Consider the following 18,510-nt stretch of genomic DNA (forward strand, 5'->3'; position numbering starts at 1 on the left):
TGTAAGGGGCCCTGGGGCTGTTCCCGTCTGCTGTGAGGGCTGTGAGGGGCCCTGGAGCTGTTCCCACACAGGTGTCAAGGCTGTGAGGGGAACTCGAGCTGTTCTAGCCAGAGCCATGAGGGCTGAGGGGATCTGGAATTGTCCTGCCCAGTGCAAGGGCTGTGAGTGGACCTGGGGCTGCTCCCGCCCGGTGTGAGGGGACCTGGGTCTGTCCCGCCCGGTGTGAGGGCTGTGAGGGGACCTGGGGCTGTTCCCGCCGGGTGTGAGGGGACCTGGGTCTGTCCCGCCCGGTGCGAGGGCTGTGAGGGGACCTGGGTCTGTCCCGCCCGGTGTGAGGGCTGTGAGGGGACCTGGGTCTGTCCCGCCCGGTGTGAGGGGACCTGGGTCTGTCCCGCCCGGTGTGAGGGCTGTGAGGGGACCTGGGTCTGTCCCGCCCGGTGCGAGGGCTGTGAGGGGACCTGGGTCTGTCCCGCCCGGTGCGAGGGCTGTGAGGGGACCTGGGTCTGTCCCGCCCGGTGTGAAGGCTCTGAGGGGATCTGGGGCTGTTCCCGCCGGGTGTGAGGGTACCTGGGGCTGTCCCGCCCGGTGTGAGGGCTCTGAGGGCAGCCCCCGCCCCCGGCCCGTGTTTCCCGCCGAGCCTCCGCCTCAGCATCCCGCGCCCACCGCAGCCTCGCGGCCTCTGATTGGCCGAGAGCCGCCACCAGTGCCCGCCGGTGATTGGCTAATCCGCACGGCCCCTCTGACCAATGACGGAGCGAGCTGCCGCCCGCCTTTCTCCCGACTGGCTGCGGCGCTCACTGTGCCCGCCCCCTGCCGGGCCGCGGTGCCGGCAGCTGATTGGCTGCGGCGCTGCCCGGGACGGGTGTTTAATTGGGCGGTGCTGGGCCGGCCGGCGCCTCGCCCGCCGCGCGCCGCCATTGGCCCGCCACTGCGCGCGCCCCCGCCCATTGGCCGCCCCGCCCCTCAGGCGCGCCGCGATTGGCCGCGGCGGCCCGGCCCGGTATCCGGGTAAGATGGCCGCAGTCGGGGAGTGCTCGCTGCCCGCGCCGTGGCGGCCGGTCTCCCTCACTCACGTCGAGTATCCCGCAGGTAACGCTGCGCTTCGCCCCCGCCGGGCCTCCCCTCCCGCCGCCGCACGCGGCGGGGTCCCCCTCCCGCCGCCCCGCGGCGCCGGCGAGGGCCGGGCTGGCGGCTGCCAAATAGTGAGCCATTGAGCGGCGGCGCTGGGGCGGCGGGACGCGCGTGCGCGCTGGGGGGCGGCGGGGCGCGCTGCCAGATTGTGAGCCGCGGCGGGAGCGGCGCGGCGCATGCGCGGTGGGGGTCGTCGGGCCGGGGGGCTGCGAGGGGGGGCGCGGGAAAGGGAATGGGGCGGGGGCGGCCCCGGATCGGGGGGTTCTGGGGGATTCCAGGGGGTCCCGGGGGGGTCTCCTGCCCTCCAGTGCCGCCTTCCCCGCTCCACACAGCCGCCTGCCCCCCACCCTGCAGCCCCCCGGCCATGTGCGGCAGTCCCCGGCCTCGAGGCGCTCCCCACGGCAGCGCGGAGGGCTCGGTGTCCTCTCCCTGCCCCGCCTGCTGGGGGTCTGGCTTGGTGTGACACAGGGAGGGCCAGAGGGCTCCCGGGCAGTGGTGGCACCCCAGGGAGCGGGGTCGTGGCAAGGGGTCCTTGTCCTGAGGTGGGGTCGGCTGCAGGGACGGTTTGGTGGCTGTGCTGGGAGTGGGGGTGTCCCCGTCCCCAGGTGGGTCCCCAGGTGGGTCTGGTGGGGGTGTCCCTGTGCTCAGATGGATCTGGTGGCTGTGCTGGGGGTGGCACCGTGGCTGTGTCCCTGAGGTGGGTTTGGCTGCCAGGTGGGTTTGGAGGCTTTTCTGGAAGCACCTCAGGCAGCGCTCAGGGAAATGCCCCAAGGACTCAGGTACGGGGTGTCCCATAGCTCAGCTCTTGGCAAGGTGGGTTTGGGTCCAGGTGGGTGTCTGAGTGCAGGATGGGCTGTCCCAGGTGGGACTGGTGTCGTCCACAAAGGTCTTGTATCCCTGTGGTGCTGCACAGCAGCAGCCTGAGCCAGGGGGTGGTGGGATGAATCCCTGCTCTGCCAGTGTGCAAGAGGGTCTGTGTTCGGAGAGCAGCAGCCTAAGTGGTGTCTCATCAGTGACTGTGGTCCTTTGGAGCTCCTCTTCAGGTGCTTTGTGCTCTGCTGGTGTGTGCTTGTAGATGATAGAAAAACAAAGTGTTAGCATTGACCATCTGCTCAAAATACAAGTTCTGACCTCAGTATTTCCAGTTCTCACAGTGAGTCCCTAACTTGCCATGAAGTGTTGCTGTATGTCCTGTTTCACAGCTGGATTTTAGTTCCTGGTCAAAGCTCCTCTCAGTAGTGCAATTCCTAAAGCTGCTAAAGTGCTTAGGGATCTTCTGGGTTGGAAGTGCCCATTTAGCCAAGAGACTTGAAATGTGACAGCACTGAAAGGATCTGGCACTGGAGATACATTATTTCTTGGCCCTCCCTCTCATGGCTGTTTTGTGGTTTTCTGAGATATTTTATGTGAAGTATTGGCATTTCCTTTTCTGTCTTGCATTTTGCTTTCACTCTTCTGCCATCCCCCTTCTCAAATATATTAATGTGACAGTTTGGGGGAGATGGGGAATAATTTTCCCAGTAGGACTGATGTGTTCATCTTTGTATCTCACCCTCTTATCTGAACCTGGCAGTGTACACAGAGCACTCTGTGCTCCATTTGTTGCGTTGGTTTGGGAAATGAAGGTGGTGGAAGTTGTTGCACAAGGATTATCTGTCACATCTTGAACAGTGTGACATAACTCGACTGTTTTCTCTCTGCATTGACAGCTCTCAGACAGGCAAAGGGAGGAGATGACTGTTTGGAGGGGCAAATCACCACTGACATGAGGGTTATGTGTGGAGGGGATGGACACTGTGTTTGTCTTGGGTAAAACATGATTATGGGAGGCCTGTAAAGTGGAGACAAAGGGCTCTAAAGCATTAAAACAGCTGGAAGTACAAAAGTTTCTAAATTCATTTTTATACAATTGTTTAGGTTGGAAAAGACCTTTAAGACCATTGAGTCAAACCATTCCCTCAGCACTGTCAATCCCACCACTGTCTCATGTCCCCAAGTGCCACATCCACATGGCTTTTAGATCCCTCCAGGGGTGGGGACTCCACCACTGCCCTGGGCAGCTGTGCCAGGGCTGAGCAACCTTTTCCATGAAGAGACTTTTCCCAATAGCAAACTTAAACCTCCCTTGTGCAGCTTGAGGCTGTTTCCTCTTGTCCTGTCCCTTGTTCCCTGGGAGCAGAGTCCGACCCAGACCTGACTCCAATGTCCCTTCAGGGAGTCACAGAGAGCCAGAAGGTCCCCCCTGAGCCTCCTTTTCTCCAGGCTGAGCCCCCCCAGCTCCCTCAGCCACTCGTGGTGCTCCAGACCCTTCCCCAGCTCCTTTCCCTTCCCTAAACATGCTCCAGCCCCTCAGTGTCATGTTGTGAAGGCCCCAAAACTGCCCCCAGGATTGGAGGTGGTGCCTCAGTAGTGCCCAGCACAGGGAATGGTCACTGCCCTGGTGCTGGGACAGTCCAGGTGCCCTTGGCCTCTTGCACACCTGGGCACACCTGGACTCACATTCAGCCACTGTTCACCAGCTCCTTTCCCAGTGTTCCAGCCACTCTTCCTCCAGCCTGGAGCGTTCCATGGGGGTTGTGACCCAGGTGCAGGACCCAGCCTTGTTGAGCCTCTTACAGTTTCCCTCAGCCCATGATTCCAGCCTGTCCAGATTCCTCTGCAGAGCCTTCCTGCCCTCCAGCAAATCATTCCTGCCCAACTTGGTGTTGTCTGTGAGCTGTCTGAGGGTGCTCTCGAACCCTTCATCCAGGTAAAGGTATTAAACAGAACCTGCCCCAGGTGCTGAGCCCTGAGGATGCCTCTGGTTTTAGGGGTGTTGCTGGATTTAACTCCATTCCCCACCACTCTGGGCCCAGCCATCAGCCAGTTTGTTCCCCACTGAGCAGTGCACCCATCCAAGCCATGGGTGTTCTCCAGGACAGTGATGTGGGAAATGGTGTCAAAGCTTCACTGAAGCTTTGGGAGACAACATTTGGGTCTGAAAAAATGACCTGCACTAAGATGGTAGGTCTGATGCTTTTGCCTGGGTTTGGGGAAAGTGCTCTGACTTTATTTAGAAAGCTGTGTACATTCAGCCTTTCTGCAGCTTAAGTCCAGGTCCATAAAGCTTGTAGATAATGTATATTTATAAAATAGTGATGTTGGCAGCGTGCTCAGCACCGTGGAGTTAATGCAGCCTTGTGCTGCTGAGAGGGTCAGAACGAGAAATAGATCCTGCTTTTACCAACATAAATTATTAAGCTGTCTTGGCATGTCATGCACTGCTGTGTGGCAAACAGCTCTGGCTCTTGGCTGAGCCCGAGGCTGCTGAGCCTCTGTGGCAACCAGCTCTTAAAATCTCAGGTCTTTAAAGACTTCCAGCACAGAGGAGCTGCCACCCCAGCTCTCATCAGCCGCCAGTGACGGTCCCACTCGCTGTGACCCCATAAAAAGCTGTCACTGCTCATTTCTGCCTGCCAGACAGAGCCTGCTTTGGGGCTGCTGCTTGTAAATGGGAAGGGGAGAGGTGTCCCCAGGAGGGTGCTCGCCCTTCCTGTCCTGATCTGATGTTTCTTTATCAATAGTGATGCACCAAACCCATCCTCACTGCTTGTGGGGCTGCACAGCTCTCCAGGGCTTTCTGCAAAGCCCACTTGGAGCAGAATAAATGAGAAATAGTGGATGAAAACTGTGGTAATAACTGGTCTGAGGGATGGGATCTTGGAGACCTGACTGAAGTGCTACCCTTAGGGAATGTCAGGATCAAACACAGGGAGCAGAAACCAGTCATGGCAGTGCTGCTTGAGTGTGCTAAAGCAGAGGACAGCCTGGAAAAATATCATCCTGGTACTGCTTTCAAAATTTCTTGATCCTGGAGCTTTTCATATCAGCAACTGCATTTTGGTGAGAGCAAGGAATGATCTGGCAGTGCTGGGTCCTGGCAGGTAGGCAGGAATAATCCTTCTTCTGTATGTCCTTCCAGTAATGAGCTGGTGATTGCATCAGGACTGTTAAGTCCTCTGATGGATGTATAAAAGCTGTATGTCTAATTGCTCTTTGAATCCATTTCCGCTTTGGATCTCACAGATCCTTGGCACTGAGCTTTGCAGCTTAATGTGGTTGTTGTTTCTTTTTTGGTTTTGAGTCCACTTCTCAGTAATTTCATCCAGCACTCTCTTTCTCATGTGCAGTGAGAGGTAGCAATTGTTTGCTGTCCATTTCTCCATATGATTCATGACTTATGGAACTGTTTTCTCCTCTGTTTTCCTTTTCCAGCTGAAAATCTGAGTGATTTGATGCTTTCTGAATAGCTGCTGTCACCTATTTGTCTTTGTCCCCTTTCTATTTGCCTTTCCTGTGTGTACTCTCCCTTTTTAGCCGTGACACCAGAATTGCATAATAAATTTTTGTCGTGCTGTAACAGTAACTTCTGTTTTGCCCTTAAAAATGTTCTTCTTGCCTTTTTCACAGCTGCAGAGCACTGGATGCTTCTCTGAAGGTATTTGCTCACACTGAGGCTCAGGGGTTTTGTTTGATAACAACTAAGTCCTGTCATGTTGTGTGTATAATTAGGGTTGTTTTTCCTGTGTTCGTTGCTTTGCATGGGATGACTTTGTGCTGCAGGCTTAAAACTCATCTTCAGGAACTTCCTGTCTGTTGGGTGAGTTTCACTGGAGAAACACAGAGTTCCTGGTTTGTTTGGGGTTTTTTATTATTATTTGGAGAAAAGAAAAAAAAAAACTTCCTCTCTTCAGTGCAGCTGTGATTCTTAAAGCTCTGGGAGTTTCTGGACCTCCTCTTTTCACAGTGGAAAAATTCTTTAAGGAGAGAAACCTGACCAAACATTTTCTCTGCAGGATGGCAGGGAATCTCCCCATTTTCCCAGTTGTCCAGGTTGTTTCCTGCAGCCAAGCAGAGGTGGAGGGGGAGGTGTGCAGAATGAGCCTGTGGCTGAGGAATTGCACCAGAGCAAAGGTGCTGGTCCTGTGTGTGCTTTGGCTCAGCAGTTCTTGTTGCTGTTCAGCACCAGCATGGGCTGTGCCTATAGGAATGTTTGTTCTGATAATACTCTTCTCATCTCTTCTCCCAGGCACTCAGCAATAGGACAAGAGGGCATAGCTCGAGCTCTGCCAGGGGAAATTTAAGTTGAATATCAGGAAAAAGTTCTTTCCAGAGAGAGTGCTCAGGCATTGGAATGGGCTGCCCAGAGAGGGGGTGGATTCCCCATCCCTGGAGCTTTTTAACCTGAGATTGGCTGTGGCACTGAGTGCCATGATCTGGTAAAGGGACTGGAGTTGGACCAAGGGTTGGACTTGATGATCTCGGAGGTCCTTTTCCAATCCATTCCATGATTCTGTACTCCTGTGATTCTGTGCTGGGTGGAGCTCACAAGTCAGGGCTCATTCCATAGCTAAGCATTATCTGTCAGAAAAAGAAGATCCCACTCTTGTTTGGCTGCTTGAATGCAGAGGTTTGGTTAATCTCCCTGCAGAAGTTGTGTCTGATTTCTGCCTTTATGCCATAATTCAAAGCCTCCTGAAGATATTTTTGCTGTCCCACAGCTTGTGCTATGAGGATATGTGGAAGCTGAGGAAATGACTCTCTTATATCATGAATATTTAGTGATGTAAATGCCCCTGACACACATGCACTGAGTGTTGTCTGTGCAACTTGCACACAATCCCTTGGCCAGGAACACACAACCAGCAGCAGTGCCACAAATAGATGCTTCAATAGGAAGTGGTGGTGGCAAAGCTCAATCTTGTGGTAGGATGTGGTTTGGGGGCTGTTGATTCACATTTTTACATCCTATACAGGTTAAGCTGATGTGGTGAAGCTCAGATATTTCCACGGAAAGAATGCTGGGTAAAATGTTGAATTGGAGCAGAAGTAGATGCTGAATGAAGGCTGAAAAAAATAGCCTGTGTCTGAGCTATGTATAGTGCTGCACGTCCTTATCTCTTGGCTGCCCAGAAATGAGCTATTGCCTTCTTCATTTTTGCTTTTGGAGCTCCAGAGGATGCCCAGGGATGGCTGGATTTAAAAAAACAGAATTTAAAACTAAACAAAACCCAAGGTGTATATTAAATCAATTCCCCTTTTGCATTTTTGCAGAGATTTTGTCTCTGTTCTTAGTGGTTGGAGGAATTGCTTTAAAATTCTAAAATTAGTAAAATAAAGCAAAATTAATTAAAAAAAGGAGGGGGTGCTGCTTGCTAGATCTGACGGGACTTCAAACCGTGGCTCTCCTGCACGTCTCCTTTCCCTGGGAATAACTCTGGGAGCGCAGTGGAGCGTGAGAGGAGATGGGAGTGACATCAGTAATCAGGCTGGGAGGCCCCCGGGGCTCTGTGCGGTGATCAGCGCTGGCCTCTCTCTCAGAGCTCACTTTGCCTCCTTCACAGGGGATTCCACTCATTTCAGAGCTGCTTTCGTTGGTGCAGCTCTGCCCTGAGCTGCTGATCCAGCCAGGCATTGGTGGGTTCCTGGTGCAGCTCCTTCAGTTCGTGCTCAGCTGTTTATCTGCCTCCTCCCCTAGAAAAAGTGGTTTCAGAATGTGACTCTTTAATTGCTGTAGCTACAGTAATATGAAATATATTTAATGTTACCTGTTCTAAATGGACAGCTGAAATGTTTGAGGAGCTTTTGTGTTAAGACTGATAAAGGATTGGTACCTGCGGGCAACATCTGGGTGTTGATTCCTGGTTCTCCACTCAGGTTCCATTCTGGGACTTTCTGGATCTCTTCTCACAGAGGACAAGTTAAGGAGAGAAACCTGGCAAGACCTTTTCTCTGCAGAAGGGCAGGGAATTTTCCCATTTTCCCAGCTGTCCAGGCAGAGCTGGAGGGACGGGTGTGCAGGATCAGTGGGGTTTGTGTGCCCGTGAAGTCTGGGCGGTTTCACTTATTTGGAACATTATCATGTAACATAACAGGATCTTGAATTTGGTACTGCTGATCCTATTTAAATTAAAAGGCTACTTGCTTAAATATTCTTCCACCATCTGCACAAGAAATAGAACCCTCCAAGAAGATAAATAATCTGGTTTGGTTTCTACTTGACAAAATTACAGCTTTTAGGGTGGAAGTGCTGAGCCTTTATGTAGTGTGGATTAACAGAGTGAGTGATCTGAAACATTGTGATTCCTGGATGATGAGCTGTCTTCAGCTGGTAATGCTGGGAGTGAGACTATTGGAAAGTATTCCTTAGGCTTTCAGAGTAGTTTGATTTGTCTCATGAATTCCTTGAAGACAGGATTTGTTTTGTTGAGAGTTTCTGATTTATGTAAAACCATAAAGAGCTTGATTTTAATATTGCCAGGTAACTGCTCCTGTCACTTCCATTCCCTTTGTGTTACCACAATCCATTGCTGTTCTGCTTTGGCAGCGTTTGGAACCCACCTGATGGGAGGCAAACCTGCCATATGGTGCAGGAAAAGTTTCAAATTCAGAGTCTTCCAATGCTTTTCAGGTTAAAACCAAAATAGATCCTCACTTCAGTGAAAATACAGTGTGCTTGGGGGCTGTGCCCTTCAAATCCTCCTAATTTCACTGCTGCAAACTAAAACTCCTGCTAGTTTATCCTTGCTGATGATGTTGCTGGTGCCCAAATCTAACCCAGAGTCTGGGATTCCAGAGGCTTCGTGCACCAGACCTGGTGTAACCACAGCTGTGTGGCAATACCATCAGCAGCAGGAACTTTGTTGTAGCAGGGCAGTAAGTTCTTTATCAGTTCCAGCACTCACAGGCTGAGGTTAAAGTCCTTTTTGCCAAGTGCTGCTTTGAAACATGGGCGCGTGGGCTGGGGAAACTCAGTATCTTTGCAGTGGAATTGATCTAGGAATGAGTCCAATGCTCAGCCTTGCAGAGGCATCCTGTTTCCTTTAGAGAGGAAGAATAAATCTATGTGGGGGCTGATCCTTTGGTGATGGGGTGGAGAGGATCTGGTCTCTGACAACCAACCAAGGACCCATCTCTCTGGTTGCTCACTGGGTTCCTGTGGTGGGTTTGTGGTGATTTCTGTCTTCAAAGATTCTTGGGTAGACAGTTCTCAGTCTTCTGATTTGAATTGCTGATCTTGGAGCAGAATTACACTCTTTTTTTGTTTCCCTGGAATTTATGCTGCCATCTTCTCTCAAAATGCTTCTGTGTGTCCCTTTTCTGGGAACAGAGGCAAGAGGAACTTGGATCAAAATGCACAGCTGCTCTTCACTGTTGCTGCCTGTTTCTGTGTCTGGGATAGTTCAGGATAAATTTGAGGGATCTTATGACCTCTTGTGAGGTCCCATTGCAGCTCCCTGGTTCTCCCTGGGGGACAACTAGACCATGAGTTATTTGGGCTGGAGCCTCAAAGCCCTTTTGTGTGATACAAGTGGGCTACTGGTTAAAAAGGCAGAGTCTCCTTTATTTCCCTGTTATCCCTGCTATGTTTAGCTATTTATTTCCTCCCCATTTTGCTAATGCCAGTGTTCGTGCAGACACATGGTGAGACAGATTAGGAAGCTGATCCAGCTGAAAACTAACCCATTTTAGTGAGGGAGTGGGAAAGGATTTGTTTGGGGAGCGTTTGCTGGTAATTGCTGGCATAGGGAGGCAAAATGAATGAGGGGGAGGGAAAGATGCTGCCTCTTTTGCAGCAGCCTGTGCTTATGTTGGATTAAAGTGACTCTTGGCCCACACCCGTGGTCATTGTTGTAAACTGGGTGGCATAATCTTTGCTCCTCTCCTCCCTGATTTTGGGCCTGCCTGTGAGCACTGCTGACCCCTTGCCTTGGCTCCTCTGGGTCACTTGCAGTGCTGAGTTTGCCCCTCTGCTCCCAGCGATCCCGGGCTCCAACTGAGCCATGCTCTGGTGGCAAAGTACCTGTGAAGTTCAAGCTGATTTATGTATCTTGTTTGTTTCCCCAGGTGATTTCTCTGGTCAGCTTTTAGCTTATTTGAGTCTTGGTCCAATATTCATTATTGTTGGCTTTGTAACACTCATCATATTCAAGAGAGAGCTTCACACGGTGAGTCCTTCTCTCCCTTCCCAGCCTCTCCTTATGACAAAAGCCTTTCCCTTTGTCACCTGGTGCTCGTGTTCACACTTGTTTTTCTCTCTCTGAAGTGCAAGCTTAGGTAAGGCATCTCCCTGTCAGAGAACAGCAGGAAACACTTCACACCAACACCAGGTTAAAAGCCTGCTCAGCCTTTGCTGACTTCTCTGTGGTGTGTTTTGTACATTATCTGTCCAAACCCATCGAGGGAGATGTTTGAGGAAGTAAAAAATGCTGTTGCAGAGTGGGAACACTCCCAGGATCCAGCAGGATCATAGCAGGTTCCTGCAAGCTGGGCAGCAAATGCAGGAAATGGTGTATGTAACTCAGGAGGATGTACTTTCTTTGAACCACTGAGATGGAAAAGGGGATACAAAATAAAACCTACAGATTCCCAAGGAATGAATCAGTCTTTAAAGGTTATTTCTCAACTGTGAATTGAATACCAGGGACAGAAGAGGCTTTCTTCTGTCCAAATTCTTGTAATACATAATGCTTTCTGTGTGCTCTGAAAGGTAGTTGGGAATCAGTGTCATGGATAAATTCTGTATAAACCTCTTGTAACATTTAGCCTCAGTAAACAGATAAAATAGGGGCCACTGAAAGGGTTTTGACAGCAGATTTCTAATACAGGGGCATGGTGTCTTGGGAACCAGTGGCTTGAGGGACCTGGGAATGGGACTTCTAACTGGGAAAGGGAGCTGTTCAGTGTTGGTAACCCAAAGGTTTCTTGTTGACCCAAAAAAGAGAGTGAGCCAGAGTAACTATTGCACAGATTTATAGCTTTATTCAGGGGTTGTTAGGTGCTGGTAAGGAGATAAGTGTTGAGGTTAATTCCCAGTTCTCCATGTGGGAATTCACCATTGGGCTGGAGAGAGACACTGCCCGACTGCACCAACCTGACCCAGCACGTGGAGTGAAAAATTCCTTCATCATCTGGAGTGGGACTGGGTGTGTTAGGGAGGCAGAGTGTCATCACCAGCTGGGAATTTGATCACAGCAGCAGGGCTAATTTAGGGTAGGTGTATGGACTGTGAAATTAAAGAGTAAAAATAAATGCTACCAGTCTGGCTTAGCTCAAATGTGAATCCATTTTAAACTGAAGACAGCCACTTCAAGATGAAAATATTCATAGAGGGAAAATCCAGAAAGCCTAAAAAGTCCCGTTTATTTTAAGCTATTTACCCAAATAACAGTGTCTGCACTCCCCCTGTTGGTCATGGGGAAAAGCCAATCCCCAAAAACCTGCCCTGTTAAAATACATCACTTTCTGCTGGTGGAAGTGTCCTGGCAGAAGTGCCATTTGTGTCTCTGTATCAGCTGCTGAAAAGCTGCATATACACAACGTGTTGCCAAATACACCAAGTGAACTGAAAAATAAGTGCTTTTCTTTCTCAGGTAGAGCATTTGGAAGCCATTGGTTTTAACTCTAGTAGTCAGAAAATTAGAAACATAATATTTGGGGGTTTGTTAACAGAGAGAGCCTGGTAAGTAGGAGGATCTTTTAGAGGGGGTGACACAGCTGTCTTGCCTTTGCAGATCTCTTTCCTGGGAGGGCTGGCCTTCAACGAGGGAGTGAACTGGTTAATAAAAAATGTAATCCGGGAGCCTCGGCCGTGTGAAGGTAGGGAATGGCCCAGGCTGTTGTGGTGTGTGGAGTTTTGAGTGGGATGCTGACTGTGAGGGGTTGGAGGGTGTTTTCCCCTTTGCCTTGTGTTGGTTTTGGATGTTTGGGTATGAGAAGGCTGGTGGAGCTGTCTGGGCAGGGATGTGTCCTGTGAACTGTGTGCACATATTCCAGCAGAGTGCTCTGGCTTCACATCTGGAGTGTTCCAGCTGCTGTGTACAGAGTAGACCTTGACCATACTCTTTCTTCTTCTCTTCCCAGAAGCCCATTCAACAGTGACCACAAAATATGGGATGCCGTCCAGCCACTCCCAATTCATGTGGTTTTTCTCTGTCTATTCCTTTCTGTTCCTTTATTTAAGGTAAAAGTTCCATGCCAGGTTTTGGCTGTTAATATGTTGAAACACCTGAAATTGGTGTCTCGCTTGCTGGGTGCCACTGGAGTGGGAAATGGAATTAAGTCCAAGGCCCTGCACAATTTACCGTGGCCTGGGTAGATGGAGCATGTCTGTCTCCATCTGAATGTAGGGCTGGAGTTAGCAAGGCTGAAAACTGGAGGGGGTGGGTGGGGCTCCCAGTTTGCTTTTTCTAAGCTGTGATGGTCTCCCAGTATGGGGGAAAAGGGGGGAATAGGGAGAAGGAAAGAAGAGCTGTTTTTCATGGCTCTACTCAGTTTGTCAGTGGGGTTGTCTGCCACCTGTTAGGTAATACCTGTTGCCCACTTGCATGACTTTTTAGCTCACCCTCCTTTCCAAGGGCTGGGTTGCTGTGCTGTGCTGTGCTTTTCTGAGGTTCTTGCCAGGGCATGGCTGTGCCTTGTGGCTCCACATGTGCGGGGCAAGACAGAACTCAGTCCCTGCTGGCTCTGTGGGTGCTGATGGAGGGGCTCTGCTGCCTTGGCTCCCTGTTGCATGTGCTGAGCACGTGCCTCTCCCATCAGCTGCAGTAACTGTGGCCATTCTGCCTTCCATCACAGCAGTCCCTCTTAACAGCTGCAGAGACACACCTGTGGCTCTCAGGCTGCTCTTTGGCTGCTGCCAGTGGGGCAGACTGCTGCTGGGATGGGATGGAGCTGCCCATGGCCCCACTGGAGCAGGGCTTTCCCAGGGATCCTGAGGGAGTGAGGACAGAGGGAAGGCCTGCTCAGCTCCCTGCCCTGTGCTAATGGCTCTCCATCTCTTTCAGAATGCACCAAACAAACAATGCGAGGTTTCTGGATTTACTATGGCGACATGTGCTGTCCATCTGCCTCGTCACAGTGGCTTTGCTAGTCTCATATAGTAGGTATGGAGCAACTGTTTGTCTCATGCTCTCATACAGCCCCGTGGCCTGTCACAGCCAGCAGCCCTCTCATTCCTTATCCTGCTTTTCCAACCTGTGCTGTGCAAGTCAGAGCATGAGACCCTTCCAATAAGCAAAGGTGCTACATGTGCGGTGTTTCACAGAAGCTTTTATAACCCCCCAAATCAGCTGAGCTTGTACCAGTTCCCCATGGGATCCATTCCCATGCTCCAGCCTCGCTGCCTCGCCCTCTTTCCAGCACAAATTGTGGAATCATTGCCCCATGCCTTGGCACAGCAGCATCTGCAGCATGTGGATTGCTACAGTTGATCAGTCTTGATTGTTTGGCTTGAGCATTAGTTAATCAAAACATTTCTAGCTGTTTGACTTGCAGGTTTTGTATTAAGATGAATAAAGAAAACAAAACTTTGATCATGTTTTTTTTTCCCCTTTAGTAGATTTAAAAAAAAATTACATGCACCCACACACAAATATAAAGTGAGCTCCAGTGACTGGAAAAACAGACAAATTCAAGCCAGAAATGGGGCCGTATTTTTCACAGGAAAGCAATTACCTGTTGGCACAGTTGACTGTACACTACAGCTGATTCCTTATTACTGATGATTTTAAATTCATAAGAGGGATGTAGTCCAATTTAAAAAAAAGATTAGAGGAAATCAAGTGGCCTGTGCTCGACAGGGGGTCAGATAAGATGATCATAATGGCTTTTTGATACATGGGTGAAAAGAATTTTGAATGTAGCTCATGCACACAGATGAGGCAAACAGTGCAGCATTCTGAGTGGCTGCAGTCCCAGTGAGCAGCCTTCGTGCCTGTCACGTTGGAGAGCACCAAAACCACAACAAAAATGCTGTCCATGTTCTTAAAAGTCTTTAAGCCCCAGCGTAGGTGGCTTGGAGGGGGCTTGTCGTGTCACTGGCTTTGGACAAATCTCTTGTGGGAACCCACAGTAACAATTCCTTAGCTGATCCAAAGACAGGTGACGAAGAATGTGGAGGGTTTTTGAGTTAAGCTCAAGCTGGAAGTGCTCTAAGCTGAAACTGCTGTAGCAGGGGAGTTTTCCCAGTTTTTTTCCACACTATTTTTGCCAGCTTTTGATTGAAAAAAGACATGCACTTTTAACATCTGTAGAATTACTCACTCAGAGCATCTGTGAGTCCAGTGAAACCCCAGCTCCTGAGTCTTGCCTGCCGTTGTTCTCAAGCCTGTCTGGTGACTCTTCTCTTCCACTGCAGGGTTTATTTGCTTTACCACACCTGGAGCCAAGTCCTATATGGAGGTGTGGCAGGAAGCATTATGGCCATAGCCTGGTTTGCCTTCACACAAGAGATCCTAACTCCTCTCTTCCCGAGGATAGCTGCATGGTAAGGCTTTTTATTCTGTGCAGGCTTGTTACAGATGTTAGAAATGAGAATTCCTGGGCTCTGTCCCAGTTTTGCATGCTGACTGTTGTGTAACCTGCTTGTCCCTCCATGTTTTCTTGGGCATGCTTATACAAAGGATTGTGTGTCCCTGATAAGGGTGGGGAAAAGAGGGAATTTAATCATGTGCTATGTTTGTAAAGCCCTGCTAGAGCTGAGGTGTGGCAGAATGCTGGAGGAGCTTTGCAAGCAGAACAGACCTTTCTTAATGAATGTCTAATGACCTAATAAAATTGCAAAGCCATTTGCATGTGGAAATACTGTATAAGGAAAGGAGAGAAAAAAAAAGGAGTTGTTTGATTAAATATGACAAAGAATCCTTTTCCCAGCCTGAAGTGAGTGTTAATTCTGAGGCATGTTTTGTGCTTGGTTTTGTTCATTTGTTTTGATTGGGTTTTTTGTTTGTTTTTAAAATAAAAACCGTGGTGGAGAAACCCTAATTATTTCCCCCTTTCCACCACCTTGTCTGTTTTCAGGCCAATTTCAGAGTTCTTTTTAATCCGAGACACCAGCCTCATTCCCAACATCCTGTGGTTTGAGTACACAGTCACGAGAGCAGAAGCAAGGTAAGTTCTGTTGAGGGGTGCAAGAGCTGTTGCTGGTTTGATTTATTAGATGCAGTTATTAATTAATTTTCTCATATGTAGCCACTGCCATGGGTAGAATAACCCAGAGAAATACTCAGTTGAGGGTTAACAACTTCATCTGAAAGGTGAATCTGAGGAGTGTGAGCTTTAAGAATATTTTATATAAGTAATATTTCAATTCCCTGGCCTGTGGTTTCTGCAAGAATTGTTCATAATGTGCACACTGGAGATGGGGTGGATGTTTAGGACTGGGAAGAGTGGGAAGGGCTGAGCTCCCTGTAAGGTATGTCGGGCACAGCTTTAGTTCTGTGTGGAGCCAAGCAGGGCCTTCCTTTAATCCTCCTGTGTTCTCCCACTGTTTGGTAGGTTTTATCAGACAGAGTGGCTGGAGAGCAGCCAGGCAGAAAGGGATCTGGGGGGACTAATTGACAGGAAGCTCAACATGAGCCAACAGTGTGCCCAGGTGGCCAAGAAGGCCAGTGGGATCCTGACCTGGATCAAAAATAGCGTGGCCAGCAGGCCCAGGGCAGTGACCCTTCCCCTGGACTCTGCCTTGGTGAGGCCACACCTTGAGTGTTGTGTTCAGTTCTGGGCCCCTCAGTTCAGCAAAGATATTGAGGGGCTGGAGCGGGGCCAGAGAAGAGCAACAAGGCTGGTGAAGGGACTGGAGCACAAGTGCTGTGGGGAAAGGCTGAGGGAGCTGGGGGTGTTCAGCCTGGAGAAGAGGAGGCTCAGAGGTGACCTCAGCACTGTCTGGAACTGCCTGAAGGGAAGTTCTGGCCAGGTGGGGGTTGTTCTCTTCTCCCAGGCACTCTGCAATAGGACAAAGGGGCACGATGGGCTCAAGCTCTGCCAGGGGAAATTGAAGTTGGAGATCAGAAAAAAATTCTTTGCAGAGAGAGTGCTCAGGCATTGGAATGGGCTGCCCAGAGAGGGGGTGGATTCCCCATCCCTGGAGGTTTTTAAACTGAGCTTGGCCGTGGCACTGAGTGCCATGATCTGGTAAAGGGACTGGAGTTGGACCAAGGGTTGGACTTGATGATCTCGGAGGTCCTTTTCCAACCCAATCAATTCTGTGACTCTGTGAGCACTGCTGGGGGTGGTGTCCCCTGTCTCACCCCTGCCCCGTGTCGCCCCCACAGGAACAGACAGCGCAAGCTGGGAACGAAGCTCCAGTGACGCAGGAACGCGGGACCAGAGTTCCACCGGAGACAGACAAGAGCAGAGACCTGGGAGCAGCAAAGGAGCCTTTAAACAGACGGACCAAAGGAACAGGCAGGGACCATACCCACAACCTGAAAGCCTTTGCTCTGCTTTAGCAGCTAAGCTGGATGCTCCCTGATGCATGTGGGACCGTGCAGGAGTAGAAGCTCATTCCCAACACAGATGCACATTGCCGGTCGAACGTACCATCCTGTCTACGTCAGGGGAGGGGGGAGGAAATGCCTGGTGTCGTGTTTGGGGGAGGGAAAACCAAAAATGAATCCTTTTCTGTGACTTTTTTTTTTCAGCATGAAATATACACACTATTTATTTATTTTTTTAAATGGAACTATTGTTTTTGGGGTGGGTGAGGCGTTGATTGTGCGTTTTGGGTTTTTACCTTTTCTTTTTTTATTCAAGTTTTTCTCTTTGGAAGAAGATGACAAAAGTAATCTCAAGTTGATCATGTTTAAGTAGGGCTTTTAAATCTTACAAACTTCGTAGGAGGGAGGGCAACTAGGATGGGGTGACCTAGACAGAAGGGAGAGGAAGACTTTCCTTTCTGCACCCAGTTTGGGAGATCAAAATCAATTCCAACTGCACTTTGTACAGACAGAGACAGACTACAAAGATCTGATTTTTAACACTAGTGACAGTTCTGCAGGGAAGCCTGCACGGATACCAATTAAGGGGAGTGTGTGTGTAAAACAAAGGAAAAACACAAATATACTGACTCTTATTTTTTTTCCACTGCTGCTCCTGTTGTGTAATTAGCAAGAGTGTCCTTCTCAGAATCTCTTCTAGGTGGCAAGATTATCACACATATCTCACATTTATTGCATCTCTTCCTTTATACTTTTATTACCTCAGGGTTGCTGTGGTCTGTACAGCTTTTGTTGTGCTGAGGGCACTGGGAAGCCCATTGGTTACAAGCAGAGCTGTGCTCCAGTAAGAGTCAGCCCAAAGCCTTACAAAATTCAGTTGCTGGTTTGTCTTAAGCACTGGATTTTTTTTTCCTGATAAAGCTTAAGAGGGATTTTTAGGAAGGAACACAGTGACAACCATAAATGAACAACGCAAATGACTAATCACCGGCTCAGCTGCTCTCTGAATTATTCCTTGAAGAGTCCTGTTAGAATCCAGCTGTGAACTCCAAGTAGGGACATTGTCCTAGCAGAGGCTCCTGCTAGAGCTTGGCAGGTGGGGGGTTCTGCAGTTGTAGCCTCGAGTGCTGAACTCCTACAAGCAAGGTTTGCTTTCCATCCTTCTTCCATTCCAGTTCTCCGTCTGGCCAGTGGGCTCTGGCTGCCGTGTCCCTGTGGGGCTGTGCCTGCCATCTCTGTGTGCTGCTCCCACCTCTGTGAGCCATGGGATACCCTGGCAAGGGCTACACTCTGAGTGCTTCAGGGCTGTGCATGGACACTTTCTGTATTTCTAGTGTATAATGCAGCAGTTCAAGTGTAACTACAGAGAAGTATTTATTCAAAGCACAATTGACTTGAACTTTCACAGATGAAGGACAGCTTCTGAACTGGCTCAAAGGTCCTCGGTGTGCCTTCGATGCAGTCATGTGAGCAGAGGTAAAATGACTGTCACATCTCAGTCTTGCTGCCTGTTTTACTATCTCCACTTTAATCAGACTCCTGCATTATAAAGCTGCTTGAAGTGAGATTTTTTTTTTCTGTTCATCTTGGTTATTTTTTTATTTTTTTTTAAGTTTTCATCTGTGCCTGTTGCTGTAGGAGTTTGTGTGTTCATGTGGAATGGGAGCTGCTGTTGGACAGCCAGTGTTAATTGTAGAAAGGATCCCAATCCAGGAGATCAGGAATGAAGGCTGTTTAAATTTCTGTGTTGAAGTACCTATGGGTAGTAAATTAACTGTTTTAGCTGTCACAGCAAGTATATATATATGTGTATATATATTTTTTTAAGAACTGTTTAGAATATGCATAACATGAGCAATCCTGTAACATCTGAAGGACCCAAGCACTGGATCTGCTTTGAAGGTGCATCATAATAAAGAGGCATCTTGCAGCTTTCACAAGGACATTTGATCTGAGTTAGACCAGCTCTGTTAGCTGAGACAGGACATCAGACAGGGCCCTGTGACATGGTGGTACCATATGTTTCAGTCTGAAAACTGGTACTAATCACTTATGTCTTTCAAAACCATTTATTTTCTTTTTATATCTCTTGTAAATGAACTTACAAAGCCAGAATGGAGAT

The 18,510-nt window shown here is 49.5% G+C and overlaps 1 protein-coding gene across 2 annotated transcripts; it reads left to right on the plus strand.

The window, feature by feature from the left end:
* Positions 1 to 987: 987 nt before the first annotated feature.
* Positions 988 to 17,034, plus strand: DOLPP1 (dolichyldiphosphatase 1). Of its 2 annotated transcripts, none has more exons than XM_071574639.1 (8): positions 988 to 1,089; positions 10,018 to 10,118; positions 11,685 to 11,769; positions 12,034 to 12,133; positions 12,957 to 13,055; positions 14,309 to 14,437; positions 14,971 to 15,060; positions 16,224 to 17,034. In XM_071574639.1, the coding sequence occupies exons 1-8, from the start codon at positions 1,014 to 1,016 to the stop codon at positions 16,258 to 16,260; spliced, it is 717 nt and encodes a 238-aa protein (XP_071430740.1). In that variant the 5' UTR covers positions 988 to 1,013; the 3' UTR covers positions 16,261 to 17,034. The 2 variants fall into 2 exon arrangements, with proteins under 2 accessions (XP_071430740.1, XP_071430741.1); XM_071574640.1 differs by lacking the exon at positions 988 to 1,089 and adding an exon at positions 5,517 to 5,608.
* Positions 17,035 to 18,510: the final 1,476 nt, after the last annotated feature.

This window comes from Pithys albifrons, chromosome 20 (genome assembly GCF_047495875.1).
Source record: "Pithys albifrons albifrons isolate INPA30051 chromosome 20, PitAlb_v1, whole genome shotgun sequence".
Classification (NCBI taxonomy): domain Eukaryota; kingdom Metazoa; phylum Chordata; class Aves; order Passeriformes; family Thamnophilidae; genus Pithys; species Pithys albifrons.